The sequence below is a fragment of the Pristiophorus japonicus genome, unplaced genomic scaffold (genome assembly GCF_044704955.1).
Source record: "Pristiophorus japonicus isolate sPriJap1 unplaced genomic scaffold, sPriJap1.hap1 HAP1_SCAFFOLD_350, whole genome shotgun sequence".
NCBI lineage: Eukaryota > Metazoa > Chordata > Chondrichthyes > Pristiophoridae > Pristiophorus > Pristiophorus japonicus.
The window spans coordinates 431,035-453,793 of NW_027253325.1; the positions used below are offsets into that span (position 1 = coordinate 431,035).

At 50.5% G+C, this 22,759-nt stretch overlaps 1 protein-coding gene across 1 annotated transcript in view; it reads left to right on the plus strand.

The window, feature by feature from the left end:
• Positions 1-22,759, plus strand: part of LOC139250201 (histone-lysine N-methyltransferase 2B-like) — a 69,403-nt gene that overhangs the window by 19,873 nt on the left and 26,771 nt on the right. Inside the window, exon 2 of the mRNA XM_070872694.1 lies at positions 11,795-12,117. Within this exon, the coding sequence (XP_070728795.1) occupies positions 11,795-12,117 (323 nt within the window). The remainder of the gene's footprint in view (positions 1-11,794; positions 12,118-22,759) is intronic.

The window sequence follows — 22,759 nt, forward strand, 5'->3', positions numbered from 1 at the left end:
GGAGGGGCCGTACTGAGGGCGCGTCGCAATGTCGGAGGGGCAGTACTAAGGGAGCGCCGCACTGTCGGAGGGGCAGTACTGAGGGAGTGCCGCATTGTCGGAGGGGCAGTACTGAGGGAGTATCGGAGGGGTGGTACTGAGGGAGCGCCGCACTGTCGGAGGGGCCGTACTGAGGGAGCGCCTCACTGTCGGAGGGGCAGTACTGAGGGAGTGTTGGAGGGGCGGTACTGAGTAAGCGCCGTACTGTCGGAGGGGCCGTACTGAGGGAGCGCCGCACTGCGTTGTCGGAGGGGCAGTACTGAGGGAGCGCCGCACTGTCTGAGGTGCTGTCTTTCAGAGTACACGTTAAACCGAGGCCCCGTCTGCCCTCTCGGGTGGATGTAAAAGATCCTGGGGCCACTATTTGGAAGAAGAGCAGGGGGAGTTCTCCCCGGTGTCCTGGGGCCAATATTGATCCCTCAATTAATGTAACTCTGGTCATTATCACAGGGCTGTGTGTAGGAGCTTGCTGTGCTCAGATTGGCTGCCGCGTTTCCCACATTACAACAGTGAGCACACTCCAAAAAGTACTTCATTGGCTGTGAAGCGTGTTGAGAGGTCCGGTGGCCGTGAAAGACACTGTGGGGCTGCAAGTCTGACTTTTCTGCTGTTGCTCATGCCGGCTGGAGATTGTGTGAAAACTCGCACTCCCTGAGCTCGCTGCAGCTGGTGGCTGCTGTCAGCTGCTGATTTGCTGCCGCCTATTCATTTGCATTTCTTTCCGGGGGACACTGCCTTATAAATAGCATGCTAATCGCGTGTGGGGAAGTTCTGCGATGCACAGGGCGCCCACTGCAGAGGTAGCCTGGGAGTTTGTCGTCATCATCATCATCAGCAGGACCTCGGACTTGTCCTGAAAATGAGTCCTGAGGTGGCTGAACAGTCCAATACGGGAACCACAGTCCCTGTCACAGGGTGGGACAGATAGACGTTGAGGGAAGGGGAGGGTGGGACTGGTTTGCCGCACGCTCCTTCCGCTGCCTGCGCTTGGTTTCTGCACGCTCTCGGCGACGAGACTCGAGGTGCTCAGCGCCCTCCCGGATGCACTCCCTCCACTTAGGGCGGACTGGTCTTTGGGCCCAGGGACTCCCAGGTGTGGGTGAGGGATGTTGCACTTTATCAGGGAGGCTTTGAGGGTGGTCCCTTGTAACGTTTCCTCTGCCCACCTTTGGCCCGTTTGGCCGTGAAGGAGTTCCGAGTAGAGCGCTCGCTTTGGGGAGTCTCGTGTCTGGGGGGGACATGCGGACAATGTGGCCCTGCCCAGCGGAGCTGGTCGAGTGCGGTCAGTGCTTCGATGCTGGGGATGTTGGGCCTGGTCGAGGACGCTAACGTTGGTGCGTCTGTCCTCCCAGGGGATTTGCGGGATCTTGCGGAGACATCGTTGGTGGTATTTCTCCAGCGACTTCAGGTGTCTACTGTACACGGTCCATGTCTCTGAGCCATACAGGAGGGCGGGTATCACTACAGCCCTGTAGACCATGAGCTGGGGGTGAGGTACCTACTGTACACGGTCCATGTCTCTGAGCCATACAGGAGGGCGGGTATCACTACAGCCCTGTGGACCATGAGCTGGGGGTGAGGTACCTACTGTACATGGTCCATGTCTCTGGGCCATACAGGAGGGCGGGTATCACTACAGCCCTGTAGACCATGAGCTGGGGGTGAGGTACCTACTGTACATGGTCCATGTCTCTGAGCCATACAGGAGGGCGGGTATCACTACAGCCCTGTAGACCATGAGCTGGGGGTGAGGTACCTACTGTACATGGTCCGTGTCTCTGAGCCATACAGGAGGGCGGGTATCACTACAGCCCTGTAGACCATGAGCTGGGTGGTGGTATTTCTCCAGCGACTTCAGGTGTCTACTGTATTGGGGGTTTGTAACCGGTCGAGGTGTCCACTCCATGCACCGCGGTGAAACGACGTGTTGTCCACAGAATTGTACGTGCTTAAGGTTCGCTGCAAGACAGCAAGTTCCGCAAATGCTCTACTGTTGGCAAAAGCAAATCGGGCACCGGCAGTTCAGTTCTTGAGCGAGAGAAAGGAAAGGCAGAGAATTTACGTTAAACATGTTTTGGTTGGACCACTCTTGGAGCACCGTGCACAGTTCTGGTCTCCATATACCTGGGTTAGACCACACTTGGAGCACTGTGCACAGTTCTGGTCTCCATATACCTTGGTTAGACCTCACTTGGTGCACTGTGCACAGTTCTGGTCTCCATATACCTGGGTTAGACCACACTTGGTGCACTGTGCACAATTCTGGTCTCTATATTACAAAAAGGATATCGAGACACCGGAGAGGGTGTAAAAAAAGATTCACAAGGATACTACCAGAACTGAGCATTTAGATCCATCAGGAGAGGCTGAACAGGCTTGAAAAGAGAAGGCTGAGGGGTGAGCTGATGGAGGTGTGTAGATTATGAAAGGGTTCGATAGGGTAGACGTAGAGAAGATGTTTCCGCTTGTGGGGGAGACCAGAACTAGAGGCCATCAATATACGACAGTCACTAATAAATCCAATGGGGAATTCAGGAGAAACTTCTTTACCCAGAGAGGGGTGAGAATGTGGAACTCGCTCCCACAGGGAGGGGTCGAGGCGAATAGCAGAGATACATTTAAGGGGAACGGCTAGAGATTTGACTCTCTATTCCGTCCTGGTCATTCGGGGGTGATGTCAGGAAGCACTTCTTCACACAAAGGGCCATGGGAATCTGGAACTCTCTCCCCCAAAAAGCTGTTGAGGCCGGGGGTCAATTGGGGCTTTCAAGACCGAGATTGGTAGATTTGTGTTGGGTCAGGGTATTAAGGGTTACGGAACCAAGGCGGGTAAATGGAGTTAAGATACAGATAAGCCGTGATCTGATTGAATGGCAGAGCAGGCTCAAGGGGCTGAATGGGCCGCCTCCTGCTCCTGTGTAACAGGCTCGAGGGGCTGAATGGGCGGCCTCCTGTTCCTGTGTAACAGGCTCAAGGGGCCAGATGGGCCTCCTCCTGTTCCTTTTAGCAGGCTCGAGGGGCTGAATGGGCTCCTCCTGTTGCTGTGTAACAGGCTCGAGGGACTGAATGGGTCTCCTCCTGTTCCTGTGTAACAGGCTCGAGGGGCTGAATGGGCCTCCTCCTGTTCCTGTGTAACAGGCTCGAGGGGCTGAATGGGTCTCCTCCTGTTCCTGTGTAACAGGCTCGAGGGTCTGAATGGGCCTCCTCCTGTTCCTGTGTAACAGGCTCGAGGGGTGGAATGGCCTCCTCCTGTTCCTGTGTAACAGGCTCGAGGGGCTGAATGGGCCTCCTCCTGTTCCTGTGTAACAGGCTCGAGGGGCCGAATGGGCCTCCTCCTGTTCCTGTGCAACAGGCTCAAGGGGCCAGATGGGCCTCCTCCTGTTCCTTTTAGCAGGCTCGAGGGTCTGAATGGGCCTCCTCCTGTTCCTGTGTAACAGACTTGAGGGGCTGAATGGGCCTCCTCCTGTTCCTGTGTAACAGGCTCGAGGGGCCGAATGGGCCTCCTCCTGTTCCTGTGTAACAGGCTCGAGGGACTGAATGAGCCTCCTCCTGTTCTCTACATTCCAGACTCTGGGAGTGTCCGGAGAGCACTTTGAGCAGTGTATTGCTGGGTCGTCGTCTGAGACGGTGTCCCGGAGTCAAGGATGACTTGCTTCCACGCTAAAATGTGTTCAAAGGTTGACTGATGAGACCAATGTGGGCCTGATCCTGAACTTCATTTTAAAGGGTGGAAGGTGCCTGTGGGTGGATTGTTTTAACCTGGGGTGACCGTTGTACACCAGCCACCACACGGGGCTTGACAGAGCCACGTCTTGGTCCAGTGGCAAGGGTTAACCAAGACGATTGGAGACCAGCTCTGCTGCACGGGCCTGACACACACACACACACACGTACACTCCTACACTCCTACTCACCCCCTCCCTCAGGTCCTCTCCCTGTTTTTTCAGTGTGTGTATTTGTCCGCAGAATACTGGCACTGTACCCTGGGCTCCTCCCGGCTCCAACACTCCATGCGCAGACTCTGCTGAGTATTTCCGCTCTCTCTCTCTCTCTCTCCAGCCGCTCGTGCTTCCGTGGTTGGTTACCTTTTGTATGCTGTCTTCGTGTCCTGAGCTCGCTGCTTGTTCTCTTAGTGCAATTACTGCTACCCTGACTCGCGACCAGCGAACTCACCGAGTTGCACCTCCGAGCTTCCTAGTCTGCGTGGTCCAGCATCGACCAACTCGGCTGTCAAGGGGCGCTCCTTATTTCTAGTTTTAAACCCATGAAAACATTCTGACCTTTCACTCTCAAACATCATTGCAAGTTGGCCCCAGTTACTGTTGCCCCTCCTGTATCCCCCCCGTTTACTGGTGCCCCTTCCTATCCCCCATTTGCTGGTGCCTTCCCCCAAAATTAAAGCAATGGTCAGCTTCGACAACAACCCTTACTAAAAGACACTCGCGTGCCTTAATTCATTAGCAACAGGTTCTGCAGAAGCAAACATCAGAGACGACAAAATCGCCACTTCCACAATCATCGCTGGGTCGTCATCATCATAGACAGTCCCCCGAAGCGCCGATGACCTGCTTCCAGGCCAAAAAGGGATGAGTTCACAGGTGTTTCAATGAAGGACCTGATATTCCAGATCCCGAACTACATCCTGAAGGGTGGCAGATGCCTGCGCGTGGATTGTTTAACCGTGTGGTGGCCGTTGCACACCAGCCACCGCTCGTGGTTACGGTTCTCTGGGTGATCTGAGGAAATACTTTAGGTGTGCGTCAGCTCATCATCACGGCCCTGGAGATCTGGGGCTGGGTGAGAATTGAAGTAGGTTATCTGTGCAATACACCAGCCCTGTCATAGCTTGTGGTCCGAGATAACAAATATAACACTGGGCGTGATCGTTTGTGTAATAATTCTATTTATGTAGAAAGGAAGGATTTGTATTTCTGCAGAGCCTCTTTCACCCCCTCAGGGCTTCCCAAAGCGCCTCACAGCCAGTGAAGTACTTTTTGAAGTGTTGTCACTGTTGTAATGTGGGAGACTCGGCGCACATCAAGCTCCCACAAACACCACTGTGATAATGACCCGGATCATCTGCTTTTTACTGATGTTGGTTGAGGGATAAATATTGGCCCCAGGACACGGGGGAGAACTCCCCCTGCTCTTCTTCCAAATAGTGGCCCCGGGATCTTTTACATCCACCCGAAAGGGCAGACGGGGCCTCGGTTTAACGTCTCATCCCTCAGCGCAGCCCCTCCGACAGTGCGGCGCTCCCTCAGTACTGGTACCGTGCAGCATCAGCCTTGGACTTTATGCTCAAGTCTGTTCCAACAGGAGGAGGCCCATTCAGCCCCTCGAGCCTGTTACACAGGAACAGGAGGAGGCCCATTCAGCCCCTCGAGCCTGTTACACAGGAACAGGAGGAGGCCCATTCAGCCCCTCGAGCCTGTTACACAGGGACAGGAGGAGGCCCATTCAGCCCCTCGAGCCTGTTACACAGGAACAGAAGGAGGCCCATTCAGCCCCTCGAGCCTGTTACACAGGAACAGGAGGAGGCCCATTCAGCCCCTCGAGCCTGTTCCCCCATTCAATTAGATTGCAGCTGATCTGTATCTGAATCCCATCTACCCGTTTTGTAACCCTTAATATCCTGACCCAACACAAATCTAACCATCTCAGCTTTGAAAGCTCCAACCGCGCATCCTCCCTCCCCACCACAAGAAAAAGAGAATTCGTGTGAAGAAGTGCTTCCTGACATCACCCCCTTGAAAGGCCGAGTGTGTACGCGCGCAGGAGAGACAGAGAGACCCACCCAACATAATCGAGGAAGACTTGCTTCCACTCGTAACACGAGTCCTGAGGTGGCTGAACAGTCCAATACGGGAACCACAGTCCCCGTCACAGGTGGGACAGATAGACGTTGAGGGAAGGGGTGGGTGGGACAGGTTTGCCGCACGCTCCTTCCGCTGCCTGCGCTTGGTTTCTGCACGCTCTCGGCAACGAGACTTGAGGTGCTCAGCGCCCCTCCCGGATGCACTCCCTCCACTTAGGGCGGACTGGTCTTTGGGCTAGGGACTCCCAGGTGTCGGTGGGGATGTTGCACTTTATCAGGGAGGCTTTGAGGGTGGTCCCTTGTAACGTTTCCTCTGCCCACCTTTGGCTCGTTTGCCGTGAAGGAGTTCAGAGTAGAGCGCTTGCTTTGGGAGTCTCGTGTCTGGGGCATGTGGACAATGTGGCCCGCCCAGCGGAGCTGATCAAGTATGAGGTGTGAATTGGCTAGAATAGACTAGCAAATGATACTTAAAGGGTTGACGGTGGATAGGCAATGGCAAACATTTAAAGATCACATGGATGAACTTCAACAATTGTACATCCCTGTCTGGAGTAAAAATAAAACGGGGAAGGTGGCTCAACCGTGGCTAACAAGGGAAATTAAGGATACTGTTAAATCCAAGGAAGAGGCATATAAATTGGCCAGAAAAAGCAGCAAACCTGAGGATTGGGAGAAATTTAGAATTCAGCAGAGGAGGACTAAGGGTTTAATTAGGAGGGGGAAAATAGAGTACGAGAGGAAGCTTGCCAGGAGCATAAAAACTGACTGCAAAGCTTCTATAGATATGTGAAGAGAAAAAGATTGGTTCCTTGCAGTGGATTCAGGTGAATTTATAATGGGGAACAAAGAAATGGCAGACCAATTGAATAAATACTTTGGTTCTGTCTTCACGAAGGAAGACACAAATAACCTTACGAATGTACTTGGGGCCCGAGGGTCGAGTGAGAAGGAGGAACTGAAGGATATCCTTATTAGGCGGGAAATTGTGTTTGGGAAATTGGTGGGATTGAAGGCCGATAAATCCCCGGGGCCTGATAGTCTGCGTCCCAGAGTACTTAAGGAAGTGGCTGTAGAAATAGTGGATGCATTGGTGATCATTTTCCAACAGTCTATCGACTCTGGATCAGTTCCTATGGACTGGAGAGTAGCTAATGTAACACCACTTTTTAAAAAAGGAGGGAGAGAGAAAACGAGTAATTATAGACCGGTTAGCTTGACATCAGTAGTGGGAAAATGTTGGAATCAAACATTAAAGATGAAATGGCGCATTTGGAAAGCAGTGACAGGATCTGTCCAAGTCAGCATGGATTTATGAAAGGGAAATCATGCTTGATGAATCTTCTGGAATTTTTTGAGGATGTAACTAGCAGAGTGGACAAGGGACAACCAGTGGATGTCGTATATTTGGATTTTCAAAAGGCTTTTGACAAGGTCCCACACAAGAGATTGGTGTGCAAAATCAAAGCACATGGTATTGGGGGTAATGTACTGACATGGATAGAGAACTGGTTGGCAGACAGGAAGCAGAGAGTCGGGATAAACGGGTCATTTTCAGAATGGCAGGCAGTGACTAGTGGGGTGCCGCAGGGCTCAGTGCTGGGACCCCAGCTATTTACAACATATTTACAATATGATTTTAGATGAAGGAATTGAGTGTAATATCTCCAAGTTTGCAGATGACACTAAACTGGGTGGCATTGTGAGCTGTGAGGAGGACGCTAAGAGGCTGCAGGGTGACTTGGACAGGTTAGGTGAGTGGGCAAATGCATGGCAGATGCAGTATAATGTGGATAAATGTGAGATTATCCATTTTGGGGGAAAAACAGGAAGGCAAAATATTATCTTAATGGTGGCCGATTAGGAAAAGGAGAGGTGCAATGAGACCTGGGTATCATGGTTCATCAGTCATTGAAAGTTGGCATGCAGGTACAGCAGGCAGTGAAGAAGGCAAATGGTATGTTGGCCTTCATAGCTAGGGGATTTGAGTATAGGAGCAGGGAGGTCTTACTGCAGTTGTACAGGGCCTTGGTGAGGCCTCATCTGGAATATTGTGTTCAGTTTTGGTCTCCTAATCTGAGGAAGGACGTTCTTGCTATTGAGGGAGTGCAGCGAAGGTTCACCAGACTGATTCCCGGGATGGCTGGACTGACTTAGGAGGAGAGACTGGATCAACTGGGCCTTTATATAGTGGAGTTTAGAAGGATGAAAGGGGATCTCATAGAAACATATAAAATTCTGACGGGACTGGACAGGTTAGATGCGGGAAGAATGTTCCCGATGTTGGGGAAGTCCAGAACCAGGGGACACAGTCTAAGGATACGGGGTAGGCCATTTAGAACTGAGATGAGGAGAAACTTCTTTACTCAGAGAGTTGTTAACCTGTGGAATTTCCTGCCGCAGAGAGTTGTTGATGCCAGTTCTTTGGATATATTCAAGAGGGAGTTAGATGTGGCCCTTACATAGGAACATAGGAATTAGGAACAGGAGTAGGCCATCTAACCCCTCGAGCCTGCTCCGCCATTCAACAAGATCATGGCTGATCTGGTCGTGGACTCAGCTCCACTTACGCGCCCTCTCCCCATAACCCTTAATTCCCTTATTGCTTAAAAATCTATCTATCTTTGACTTGAAAACATTCAATGAGCTAGCCTCAACTGCTTCCTTGGGCAGAGAATTCCACAGATTCACAACCCTCTGGGAGAAGAAATTCCTTCTCAACTCGGTTTTAAATTGGCTCCTCCGTATTTTGAGGCTGTGCCCCCTAGTTCTAGTCTCCCCGACCAGTGGAAGCAACCTCTGCCTCTATCTTGTCTATCCCTTTCATGATTTTAAATGTTTCTATAAGATCACCCCTCATCCTTCTGAACTCCAACGAGTAAAGACCCAGTCTACTCAATCTATCATCATAAGGTAACCCCCCTCATTTCTCGAATCAGCCTAGTGAATCGTCTCTGTACCCCTTCCAAAGCTAGTATATCCTTCCTTAAGTAAGGTGACCAAAACTGCACGCAGTACTCCAGGTGCGGCCTCACCAATACCCTATACAGTTGCAGCAAGACCTCCCTGCTATTGTACTCCATCCCTCTCGCAATGAAGGCCACCATCCCATTCGCCTTCCTGATTACCTGCTGCACCTGCAAACTAACTTTTTGGGATTCAGAGTTTTATGCACAAGGACCCCCAGGTCCCTCTGCACCACAGCATGTTGTAATGTCTCCCCATTCAAATAATATTCCCTTTTACTGTTTTTTTTTCCAAGGTGGATGACCTCACACTTTCCGACATTGTATTCCATCTGCCAAACCTTAGCCCATTCGCTTAACCTATCCAAATCTCCTTGTAGCCTCTCTGAGTCCTCTACACAACCCGCTTTCCCACTAATCTTAGTGTCATCTGCAAATTTTGTTGCACTACACTCTGTCCCCTCCTCTAGGTCATCTATGTATATTGTAAACAGTTGTGGTCCCAGCACCAATCCCTGTGGCACACCACTAACCACCGATTTCCAACCGGAAAAGGACCCATTTATCCCGACTCTCTGCTTTCTGTTCGCCAGCCAATTCTCTATCCATGCTAATACATTTCCTCTGACTCCGTGTACCTTTATCTTCTGCAGTAACCTTTTGTGTGGCACCTTATCGAATGCCTTTTGGAAATCTAAATACACCACATCCATCGGTACACCTCTATCCACCATGCTCGTTATATCCTCAAAGAATTCTAGTAAATTAGTTGAACATGATTTCCCTTTCATGAATCCATGCTGCGTCTGCTTGATTGCACTATTCCTATCTAGATGTCCCGCTATTTCTTCCTTAATGATAGTTTCAAGCATTTTCCCCACTACAGATGTTAAACTAACCGGCCTATAGTTACCTGCCTTTTGTCTGCCCCCTTTTTTTAAACAGAGGCGTTACATTAGCTGCTCTCCAATCCGCTGGTACCTCCCCAGAGTCCGGAGAATTTTGGTAGATTATAACGAATGCATCTGCTATAACTTCCGCCATCTCTTTTAATACCCTGGGATGCATTTCATCAGGACCAGGGGACTTGTCTACCTTGAGTCCCATTAGTCTGTCCAGCACTACCTCCCTAGTTATAGTGATTATCTCAAGGTCCTCCCTTCCCACATTCCTATGACCAGCAATTTTTGGCATGGTTTTTGTGTCTTCTACTGTGAAATCCCGAAGCAAAATAATTGTTTAAGGTCTCAGCCATTTCCACATTTCCCATTATTAAATCCCCCTTCTCATCTTCTAAGGGACCAACATTTACTTTAGTTACTCTTTTCCGTTTTATATATCTGAAAAAGCTTTTACTATCTGTTTTTATGTTTTGCGCAAGTTTACCTTCGTAATCTATCTTCCCTTTCTTTATTGCTTTTTTAGTCATTCTTTGCTGTTGCTTAAAATCTTCCCAATCCTCTAGTTTCCCACTAACCTTGGCCACCTTATACGCATTGGTCTTTGATTTGATACTTTCCTTTATTTCCTTGGTTATCCACGGCTGGTTAGCTCTTCTCTTGCCGCCCTTCTTTTTCACTGGAATATATTTTTGTTGTGCATTTTGAAAGAGCTCCTTAAAAGTCCTCCACTGTTCCTCAATTGTGCCACCGTTTAGTCCTTGTTTCCAGTCTACTTTAGCCAACTCTGCCCTCATCCCACTGTAGTCCCCTTTGTTTAAGCATAGTACGCTCGTTTCTGACACAACTTCCTCATCCTCAATCTGTATTACAAATTCAACCACATTGTGATCACTCATTCCGAGAGGATCTTTTACGAGGAGATCGTTTATTTTTCCTGTCTCGTTACACAGGACCAGATCCAAAATGGCTTGCTCCCTTGTAGGTTCTGTTACATACTGTTCTAAGAAACAATACCGTATGCATTCTATGAATTCCTCCTCCAGGCTACCCCCTGCGATTTGATTTGACCAATCGATATGTAGGTTAAAATCCCCCATAACTACTGCCGTTCCTTTTTCACATGCCTCCATTATTCCCTTGATTATTGCCCGCCCCACCATGAAGTTATTATTTGGGGGCCTATAAACTACGCCGACCAGTGACTTTTTCCCCTTACTATCTCTAATCTCCACCCACAATGATTCAACATTTTGTTCATTGGAGCCGATATCATCTCTCACAACTGCCCTGATATCATCCTTTATTAACAGAGCTACCCCACCTCCTTTCCCTTCCTGCCTATCTTTCCGAATCATCAGATACCCCTGTACGTTTAATTCCCAGTCCTGGCCACCTTGTAACCATGTTTCTGTAATGGCCACCAAATCATACCCATTTGTAATGATTTGTGCCGTCAACTCATTTACTTTATTTCGAATGCTGCGTGCGTTCAGGTAATGTTTTCATCCTAGTTTTTAAACCATGATTTTTAGTTTTTACCCCTCCTGCAGCCCTTTTATATTCAGTGGCCCCTTTTGTTTCTTGCCTTTGGTTTCTTTGCCCTCCACTTTTACTCATCTCTTTTCTGTCTTTTGTTTTTGTCTCCTTTTTGTTTCCCCCTGTCTCCCTGCATTGGTTCCCATCCCCCTGCCATATTAGTTTAACTCCTCCCCAACAGCACCAGCAAACACTCCCCCTCGGACATTGGTTCCGTTCCTGCCCAAGTGTAGACCGTCCGGTTTGTACTGGTCCCACCTCCCCCAGAACCTGTTCCAATGCCCCAGGAATTTGAATCCCTCCCTGTTGCACCACTGCTCAAGCCATGTATTCATCTGAGCTATCCTGCGATTCCTACTCTGACTAGCACGTGGCACTGGTAGCAATCCTGAGATTACTACTTTTGAGGTCCTACTTTTTAATTTAACTCCTAGCTCCTTAAATTCGTCTCGTAGGACCTCATCCCTTTTTTTTTTACCTATGTCGTTGGTACCAATGTGCACCACGACAACTGGCTGTTCTCCCTCCCATTTCAGAATGTCCTGCACTCGCTCGGAGACATCCTTGACCCTTGCACAAGCGACGTCTTGCGGCCGGCTCTTTGCCCGGCGGAGGTGCAGCCGTTGGCTGGAGACCGCTTACCGACGGCTGTCTCCGCTGGTCGGCCAGCTGCGCTCGTCGGGGTGCGCGGCGCGGGGAAGAGGAAGGCAAGCGGCATCGAACGCGACCACGTTCGGTGCGGGCCGACCCGAAGCGGAGCGGGCCGGAAGTCCGCGAACCCCATGGAGCCAAACCGGCTGAAATCGCGGGCAACTATGCTGCCCGCTGCCGGGCAGAAAGCGGTCTTCGCGCCTGGGTGGTGCGGGGCCCGGGGTCGGAGGAGGATTTACCGGGGGGAAGTATGAGGATGGTGCCGTGAAGCGGCGGCCGGAGTGATTTCTGGTGCTGTGCTAAGACTGCCAATGGGGTTGTCCTCCGTGTCGCTAGCCCGGGAAGGAGGGTGCGTTTCCGGCGTTGCTTTTAAATTCGTGTCGACAGGGCGGAGGTTTAAGGTGCGAGTTGCTGTCGTCGTGCTCGTCGCCGTTGTTGTTGGGCGGGCGTGAGAGGCGGCTAAAGAGATCAAGGGGTACTGAGGGAATGATCAGCCATGATCTTATTGAATGGCGGTGCAGGCTCGAAGGGCCGAATAGAAACATAGAAAATAGGTGCAGGAGTAGGCCATTCGGCCCTTCTAGCCTGCACCGCCATTCAATGAGTTCATGGCTGAACATGCAACTTCAGTACCCCCTTCCTGCTTTCTCGCCATACCCCTTGATCCCCCTAGTAGTAAGGACTTCATCTAACTCCTTTTTGAATATATTTAGTGAATTGGCCTCAACAACTTTCTGTGGTAGAGAATTCCACAGGTTCACCACTCTCTGGGTGAAGAAGTTCCTCCGCATCTCAGTCCTAAATGGCTTACCCCTTATCCTTAGACTGTGACCTCTGGTTCTGGACTTCCCCAACATCAGGAACATTCTTCCTGCATCTAACCTGTCTAACCCCGTCAGAATTTTAAACATTTCTATGAGGTCCCCTCTCATTCTTCTGAACTCCAGTGAATACAAGCCCAGTTGATCCAGTCTTTCTTGATAGGTCAGTCCCGCCGTCCCGGGAATCAGTCTGGTGAACCTTCGCTGCACTCCCTCAATAGCAAGAATGTCCTTCCTCAGGTTAGGAGACCAAAACTGTACACAATACTCCAGGTGTGGCCTCACCAATGCCCTGTACAACTGTAGCAACACCTCCCTGCCCCTGTACTCAAATCCCCTCGCTATGAAGGCCAACACGCCATTTGCTTTCTTAACCGCCTGCTGCACCTGCATGCCAACCTTCAATGACTGATGTACCATGACACCCAGGTCTCTTTGCACCTCCCCTTTTCCTAATCTGTCACCATTCAGATAATAGTCTGTCTCTCTGTTTTTACCACCAAAGTGGATAACCTCACATTTATCCACATTATACTGCATCTGCCATGCATTTGCCCACTCACCTAACCTGTCCAAGTCACTCTGCAGCCTCACAGCATCCTCCTCGCAGCTCACACTGCCACCCAACTTAGTGTCATCCGCAAATTTGGAGATACTACATTTAATCCCCTCATCTAAATCATTAATGGCCTGCTCCTGCACCGATTTTCAATGTCTATTTTTCTATGGTCAGTGCTTCGATGTTGGCCTGGTCGAGGACGCTAACGTTGGTGCGTCTGCCCTCCCGGGGGATTTGTAGGATCTTGCAGAGACATCGTTGGTGGTATTTCTCCGGCGACTTAATGTCTCAGTCATACAGGAGAGCGGGTATCACTACAGCCCTGTAGACCATGAGCTTGGTGGCAGATTTGAGGGCCTGGTCTTCAAACACTCTTCCTCAGGGCCTTGCCAGTGAGTTGCTTGCCGTCTGATTCTCTCAGGCTGTTTCGGCTGCCCTTTGATTGATTGCTTTCCCAGTGTGCCCGACCCCGGGCTTTCTGTTAATGGATAGCTCTGGAACAGCCGTGTCCTTGAGAACTGCAAGCCAGCAGGCAGGCAGACTCGTAAATTCCACTGCCGTGAGTCTGGTCTGTGAGGCGCACGCGCGCGTGTTTGTGTGACTGGTGAAAATGCCTTTCTCTCCAGCGCTGGAAGTACAGCAGTTAGGAAGGCAAATGGTATGTTGGTCTTTATTGCGATAGGATTTGAGTGCAGGAGCAAGGATGTCTTGCTACAGTTATGCAGGGCCTTGGTGAGCCAGCATCTGGAGTATTGTGTGCAGTTTGGGTCTCCTTACCCAAGAAACTCCTTCACGGCAAACGAGCCAAAGGTGGGCAGAGGAAACGTTACAAGGGACCACCCTCAAAGCCTCCCTGATGAAGTGCAACATCCCCACCCACACCTGGGAGTCCCTGGCCCAAAGACCAGTCCGCCCCAAGTGGAGGAAGTGCATCCGGGAGGGCGCTGAGCACCTCGAGTCTCGTCGCTGAGAGCGTGCAGAAACCAAGCGCAGGCAGCGGAAGGAGCGTGCGGCAAACCAGTCCCACCCTCCCTTTCCCTCAACGACTATCTGTCCCACCTGTGACAGGGACTGTGGTTCCCGTATTGGACTGTTCAGCCAGCTGAGGACTCATTCCAAGAGTGGAAGCAAGTCTTCCTTGATTTCGAGGGATTGCCTATAATGAGAGAAAGCAGGAATGGGGTACTGAAGTTGCATGATCAGCCATGATATTGAATGGTGGTGCAGGCTCGAAGGGCCGAATGGCCTACTCCTGCACCTATTTTCTATGTTTCTATGATGACCCAAGAAAGGATATCCTTGCCACAGAGGGAGTGCAGCGATTTAGATCGGTTAAGTGAGTGGGCAAACACAAGGCAGATGCAATATAACATGGATAAATGTGAAGTTATCCACTTTGGTAGGAAAAACATAAGGACCAAGTATTATTGAAAGGGTGATAGCTTGGGAAGTGTGGATGTACAGAGGGACCTGGGTGTCCTTGTACACCAGTCAGTGAAAGCAAACATGCCGGTGCAGCAAGCAGTTAGGAAGGCCAATGGTATGTTGGTCTTCATTGCAAGAGGATTTGAGTACAGGAGCAAGGATGTCTTACTCCAGTTATACAGGGCCTTGGTGAGACCACACCTGGAGTATTGTGTGCAGCTTTGGTCTCCTTACCCAAGGATGGATATACTTGCCATAGAGGGAGTGCAACGAAGGTTCACCAGACTGATTCCTGGGATGACAGGACTGTCGGTATGAGGAGAGATTGGGTCGACTGGGCCTGTATTCACTGGGGTTTAGAATAATGAGAGGGGATCTCATTGAAAGGTATAAAATTCTGACGGGGTTGGACAGACTGGATGCGGGGAGGATGTTTCCCCGGGGCTGGGAAGTCTTGAACAAGGAGGTCACACAGTCTCAGGATACGGGCCGGGAAATTTAGGACCGGGATGAGGAGAAACGTTCTCACTCAGAGGGTGGTGAACCTGTGGAATTCTCTACCACAGGAGGCTGTGGAGGCCAAGTCACTGAATATATTTAAGAGGGAGATAGATAGATTTCTAGACACAAAAGACATCAAGGGGTATGGGGAGAATGCGAGAATATGGTGTTGAGATAGAGGATCAGCCATGATCATATTGAATGGCGGTACAGGCTCGAGGGGCCGAATGGCCTACTACTGCTCCTATTTTCCATGTAATAGTCGTGAAGTTGTGTTGTAACTGTACAGGGCGTTGGTATGAAGGCATTCGAGAAGGTGCCACTTAAGCGGTTGCACAAGAGCTCACTGGGTTGGGGGTAATATATTAGCGTGGATAGAGGGTACTGGGGAGGTCCCAGCGAGTTGGAAAACCACAAATGTAACGTTGCTATTTATAAAAGGAGGCAGACAGAAAGCAGGAAACTATAGACCAGTTAGCCTAACATCTGTGGTTGGGGAAATGCTGGAGTCCAGTATTAAAGAAGCAGTAGCAGGACATTTGGAAAAGCATAATATAGTCAAGCAGAGTCAGCATGGTTTTATGAAAGAGAAATCATGTTTGATAAATTTGCACCAGTTCTTTGAGGATGTAACGAGCAGGGTGGTAAGCGGGAACCAGTGGATGTGGTGTATTTGGATTTCCACAAGGCTTTCAGTAAAGTGCCACATAAAAGGTTACTGTACAAGATAAAAGTTCACGGGGTTGAGGGTAATATATTAGCATGGATAGAGGATTGGCTAACTAACACAAAAGGGAGCAAGGGTAAATGGATCATTCTCGGGTTGGCGATCAGTAAATAGTGAGGTGCCGCAGGGATCAGTGCTGGGGCCTAAACTATTTACAATCTATATTAACGACTTGGAAGAAGGGACCGAGTGTAACGTAGCCAAGTTTGCTGACGATACAAAGATGGGAGGAAAAGCAATGTGTGAGGAGGACACACAAAATCTGCAAAGGGATATAGACAGACTAAGTGAGTGGGCAAACATTTGGCAGATGGAGTATAATGTTGGAAAGTGAGGTCATGCACTTTGGTAGGAAGAATAAAAAAGCAAGTTATTATTTAAATGGAGAAAGATTACAAAGTGCCGCAGTACAGCGGGACCTGGGGGTACTTGTGCATGAAACACAAAAGGATAGTATGCAGGTACAGCAAGTGATCAAGAAGACTAATGGATAGATTGGCGAATGATACTTAAGGGGTTGACTGTGGATGGGCAATGGCAGACATTTAGAACAACAATTGTACATCCCTGTCTGGCGTAAAAATAAAAAAGGGAAGGTGGCTCAACCGTGGCTATCGAGGGAAATCAGGGATAGTATTAAAGCCAAGGAAGTGGCATACAAATTGGCCAGGAATAGCAGTGAACCCGGGGATTGGGAGAAATTTAGAACTCAGCAGAGGAGCACAAAGGGTTTGATTAGGGCAGGGAAAATAGAGTACGAGAGGAAGCTTGCAGGGAATATAAAGACAGAGACTGTAAAAGCTTCTATAGATATGTAAAGAGAAAAAGGTTAGTAAAGACAAACGTAGGTCCCCTGCAGTCAGAATCAGGGGAAGTCATAATGGGGAACAAAGAAATGGCAGACCAATTGAACAAGTACTTTGGTTCGGTATTCACTAAGGAGGACACAAACAACCTTCCGGTTATAAAAGGGGTCAGAGGGTCTAGTAAGAAGGAGGAACCGAGGGAAATCCTTATTAGTCGGGAAATTGTGTTGGGGAAATTGATGGGATTGAAGGCCGATAAATCCCCAGGGCCTGATGGACTGCATCCCAGAATACTTAAGGAGGCGGCCTTGGAAATAGCGGATGCATTGACAGTCATTTTCCAACATTCCATTGACTCTGGATCAGTTCCTATGGAGTGGAGGGTAGCCAATGTAACCCCACTTTTTAAAAAAGGAGGGAGAGAGAAAACAGGGAATTATAGACTGGTCAGCCTGACATTGGTGGTGGGTAAAATGATGGAATCAATTATTAAGGATGTCATAGTAGCGCATTTGGAAAGCGGTGACATGATGGGTCCAAGTCAGCATGGATTTGTGAAAGGGAAATCATGCTTGACAAATCTTCTGGAATTTTATGAGGATGTAACTAGTAGAGTGGAAAAGGGAGAACCAGTTGATGTGGTGTATTTGGACTTTCACAGGCTTTTGACAAGGTCCCACACAAAAGATTAGTGTGCAAAGTTAAAGCACATGGGATTGGGGTAGTGTGCTGACGTGGATTGAGAACTGGTTGGCAGACAGGAAGCAAAGAGTAGGAATAAATGGGTACTTTTCAGAATGGCAGGCAGTGACTAGTGGGGTACCGCAAGGTTCTGTGCTGGGGCCCCAGCTGTTTATATTGTACATTAATGATTTAGACGAGGGGATTAAATGCAGTATCTCCAAATTTGCGGATGACACTAAGTTGGGTGGCAGTGTGAGCTGCGAGGAGGATGCTATGAGGCTGCAGAGTGACTTGGATAGGTTAGGTGAGTGGGCAAATGCATGGCAGATGAAGTATAATGTGGATAAATGTGAGGTTATCCACTTCAGTGGTAAAAACAGAGAGACAGACTATTATCTGAATGGTGACAGATTAGGAAAAGGGGAGGTGCAACGAGACCTGGGTGTCATGGTACATCAGGTTGGCATGCAGGTACAGCAGGCGGTTAAGAAAGCAAATGGCATGTTGGCCTTCATAGCGAGGGGATTTGAGTACAGAGGCAGGGAGGTGTTACTACAATTGTACAGGGCCTTGGTGAGGCCATACCTGGAGTATTGTGTATAGTTTTGGTCTCCTAACTTGAGGAAGGACATTCTTGCTATTGAGGGAGTGCAGCGAAGGTTCACCAGACTGATTCCCAGGATGGCGGGACTGATATATGAAGAAAGACTGGATCAACTGGGCTTGTATTCACTGGAGTTCATAGAAATGTTTAAAATTCTGGCGGCTTTAGACAGGTTAGATGCAGCAAGAATGTTCCCAATGTTGGGGAAGTCCAGAACCAGGGGTCACAGTCTAAGGATAAGGGGTAAGCCATTTAGGACCGAGATGAGGAGAAACTTCTTCACCCAGAGAGTGGTGAACCTGTGGAATTCTCTACCACAGAAAGTTGTTGAGGCCAATTCACTAAATATATTCAACAAGGAGTTAGATGAAGTCCTTACTACTAGGAGGATCAAGGGGTATGGCGAGAAAGCAGGAATGGGGTACTGAAGTTGCATGTTCAGCCATGAACTCATTGAATGGCGGTGCAGGCTCGAAGGGCCGAATGGCCTACTCCTGCACCTATTTTCTATGTTTCTATGAATGTTGGCCTTTATTGCAAAGGGGATGGAGTGCAAAAGCAGGGAAGTCTTAGTTATACTGGGTATTGGTGAGGCCACACCTGGAATACTGCATGCAGTTTTGGTCTCCTTATTGAAGGAAGTATATACTTGCTTTGGAGGCAGTTCAGAGAAGGTTCACTTGGTTGATTCCGGGGATGAGGGGGTTGACTTCTGAGGAAAGGTTGAGCAGGTTGGAATTCAAAAGAATGAGAGGTGATCTTATCGAAACGTATAAGGTTATGAAGTTGTTTGTCAGGGTAGATGCAGAGAGGATGCTTCAGAATAAGGGGTCGCCCATTCAGAACGGAAATGAGGAGGAATTTCTTCTCTGTGGGGTGTGAATCTGGAATTCTCTGCCCCAGAGAGCTGTGGAGGCTGGGTCATTGAATATATTTAAGGCGGAGATAGACAGATTTTTGAGCGATAAGGGAGTGAAGGGTTATGGGGAGCGGGCGGGGAATTGGAGCTGAGTCCATGATCGGATCAGCCGAGATCTTATTAAATGGCGGAGCAGGCTCGAGGGGCCGAATGGCCGAGTCCTGCTCCTATTTCTTATGTCCTTAGGATGCTTCAGTTGTATAAAACTCTGGACCGACCCCATCTCCAGTAACCACGTTTAGTCCTGGGCCCTGCCCCTCGGGAGGGATATATCGGCCTCGGGGCAGGGGGTAGCTTCAGCAGAATGATACCCGGGGCTGAAAGGGTTAAATCCCGAGGACAGATCGCACAGACCGGGCCTGTGTTCCCGCGAGTTTAGAAGATGAAGGGGCGAACTGATGGAGGGGTTTGAGACGATTGAAGGATTGGATCGGGGAGATCGAGAGAGAAACTGTTCCCTCTGGTGGGGGCAGTCCAGAACAAGGGGGCGTCACCTTAAAATTCGAGCCAGGCCGTTCAGGGGTGATGTCAGGGAGCACTTCTTCACACAAAGGGCAGTGGGAATCTGGAACTCTTTTTTTTTTTTTTTCATTCCCCCCCCCCCCCTAAAAAGAAAAGTCTGTCGAGGCCAGGGGTCAATTGGAGCTTTCAAAATTGAGATTGGTAGATTTGTGTTGGGTCAGGGTATTAAGGGTTACGGAACCAAGGCTGGTAGATGGGGTTAAGTTACAGATCAGCTGTGATCTGATTGAATGGCGGAGCAGGCTCGAGGGGCCGAATGGGCCTCCTCCTGTTCCTGTGTAACAGGCTCGAGGGGCCGAATGGGCCTCCTCCTGTTCCTGTGTAACAGGCTCGAGGGGCTGAATGGGCCTCCTCCTGTTCCTGTGTAACAGGCTCGAGGGGCTGAATGGGCCTCCTCCTGTTCCTGTGTAACAGGCTCGAGGGGCTGAATGGGCCTCCTCCTGTTCCTGTGTAACTGGCTCGAGGGGCTGAATGGGCCTCCTCCTGTTCCTGTGTAACAGGCTCGAGGGGCTGAATGGGCCTCCTCCTGTTCCTGTGTAACAGGCTCGAGGGGCTGCATGGGCCTCCTCCTGTTCCTGTGTAACAGGCTCGAGGGACTGAATGGGCCTCCTGTTCCTGTGTAACAGGCTCGAGGGCTGAATGGGCCTCCTCCTGTTCCTGTACAACAGGTTCGAGGGGGCTGAATGTGCCTTCTCCTGTTCCTGTGTAACAGACTCGAGGGGCTGAATGGGTCGTCTCCTGTTCCTGTGTAACATGCTCGAGGGGCTGAATGGGCCTCCTCCTGTTCCTGTATAACATGCTCGAGGGGCTGAATGGGCCTCCTCCTGTTTCTGCTTTTCCTGTTAACACATTAGCATTCTTCAGGCAACAATGAAAGGTGTGTGCAGAATGATAGCTGTGTTGGAGGAGATGCCGTGTCACAGAATTACAACAACTACTTGTATTTATATAGCTCCCTTAATATAGTAAAACATCCCAAGGCGCTTCACAGCAGCGATTATCTGACAAAGTTTGGCACTGAGCCTTGTAAGCAGAAATTAGGGCAGGTGGCAAAAAGCTTGGTCAGAAAGAGGTCATTTTTAAGGAGTGGCTTAGAGGAGGAAAGAGAGGCGGAGAGATTCGGGGAGGGAGTTCCAGAGCTTGGGGCCCAGGCAGCTAAAGGCACGGCCACCGATGGTGGAGCGATTATAATCAGGGATAATTAGAGGAGCGCAGACATCTCGGGAGGTTGTGGGGCTGGAGGAGGTTACAGAGATGGGGAGGGGTGTAGGGGCTGGAGGAGGTTGCAGAGATAGGGAGGGGTGTAGGGGCTGGAGGAGGTTACAGAGATAGGGAGGGGTGTAGGGGCTGGAGGGGGTTACAGAGATAGGGAGGGGTGTAGGGGCTGGAGGAGGTTACAGAGATGGGGAGGGGTGTTGGTGCTGGAGGAGGTTACAGAGATAGGGAGGGGTGTCGGTGCTGGAGGAGGTTACAGAGATGGGGAGGGGTGTAGGGGCTGGAGGAGGTTACAGAGATAGGGAGGGGTGTCGGTGCTGGAGGAGGTTACAGAGATGGGGAGGGGTGTAGGGGCTGGAAGGGGTTACAGAGATTGGGAGGGGTGTAGGGGCTGGAGGAGGTTACAGAGATAGGGAGGGGTGTAGGGGCTGGAGGAGGTTACAGAGATAGGGAGGGGGTGGTGGGAGGGTGCGAGGAGGAATTTGAAAAGAAGAATGAGGATTTTTAAATGCGGCATTGTCCGACCGGGAGCCGATGTCGGCCAGCCAGTGCTCCGCGTGACCCTCTTCAGAGGGTCCCATCACCCTGTCCTCCATTCCTTGCCCACTCATACATTGCCCTTAATTACATCACTGCTATTCAGCTCACCCATACCCTCTGGTAGCGAGTTCCACATTCTCACCATTCTCTGAAAATAAGATTTATATAGCGCCTTTCACGGCCACCGAACATCTCGAAGCGTTTTACAGCCAATGAAGTACTTTTGAAGTGTGGTCACTGTTGTAATGTGGGAAACACGGCAGGTAGTTTGCGCATGGCAAGCTCCCGTAAACAGCAACGTGATACTGACCCAGATCATCTGTTTTCGTGATGTTGGTTGAGGGATAAATATTGGCCCCAGGACACCGGGGAGAACTCCCCCTGCTCTTCTTCCAAATAGTGGCCCCGGGATCTTTTACATCCACCTGAGAGGGCAGACGGGGCCTCGGTTTAACATCTCATCTGGAAGATGGCACCTCCGACAGTGCGGCGCTCCCTCAGTACTGCCCCTCCGACAGTGCGGCGCTCCCTCAGTACTGCCCCTCCGACAGTGCGGCGCTCCCTCAGTACCGCCCCTCCGACAGTGCGGCGCTCCCTCAGTACCGCCCCTCCGACAGTGCGGCGCTCCCTCAGTACCGCCCCTCCGACAGTGCGGCGCTCCCTCAGTACCGCCCCTCCGACAGTGCGGCACTCCCTCAGTACCGCCCCTCTGCCGGCCCGGGAGTGTCAGCTAGATTTATGTGCTCAAGTCCTTGGAGTGGGACTGGAACCTTACGACTCGGGAGTGTGCTCCCCTGAGCCGCAGCTGACATTCTGGATAAAGTGCTTTCTCCCAAATGGTTAATTGCTGCAGCAAGTGTTGCGTGTCAAGTTCCTGGAGCTGTTTGTGAGGTTCGGGCTGGGTTTCTAATATCTCTCTCTTTCTCTCTCTCGGCCCGATTCTAGAGTGAAGAGTTCATTGGCTTCACGTCCGATGACGATACACTGACCAGCTCTCTGCGACTGGCCCTCCGATCGCAGAAACGTAAGTTATTTTTTTTAAATTATGTTGTCGGTTTATCGCGTGTCAGCCTTGGCTCAGTGCGATTAGCTCCCACTCTGGGGACTTGTGCATAAAATCCAGGCCGACATTCCCCCAGTGCTAGTACTGGGGGAGCGCCGCACTGTCGGGGGGGGCTGTACTGAGGGAGCGCCGCACTGTCGGGGGGGCTGTACTGAGGGAGCACCGCACTGTCGGAGGGGCAGTACTGAGGGAGCGCCGCAATGTAGGAGGGGCAGTACTGGGGGAGCGCCGCACTGTCGGAGGGGCAGTACTGAGGGAGCGCCGCACTGTCGGAGGGGCAGTACTGAGGGAGTGCCGCACTGTCGGAGGGGCAGTACTGAGGGAGCATCGCACTGTCGGAGGGGCAGTACTGAGTGAGCGCCGCACTGTCGGAGGGGCAGTACTGAGGGAGTGCCGCACTGTCGGAGGGGCAGTACTGAGGGAGTGCTGTGCTGTCGGAGGGGCAGTACTGAGGGAGCGCCGCA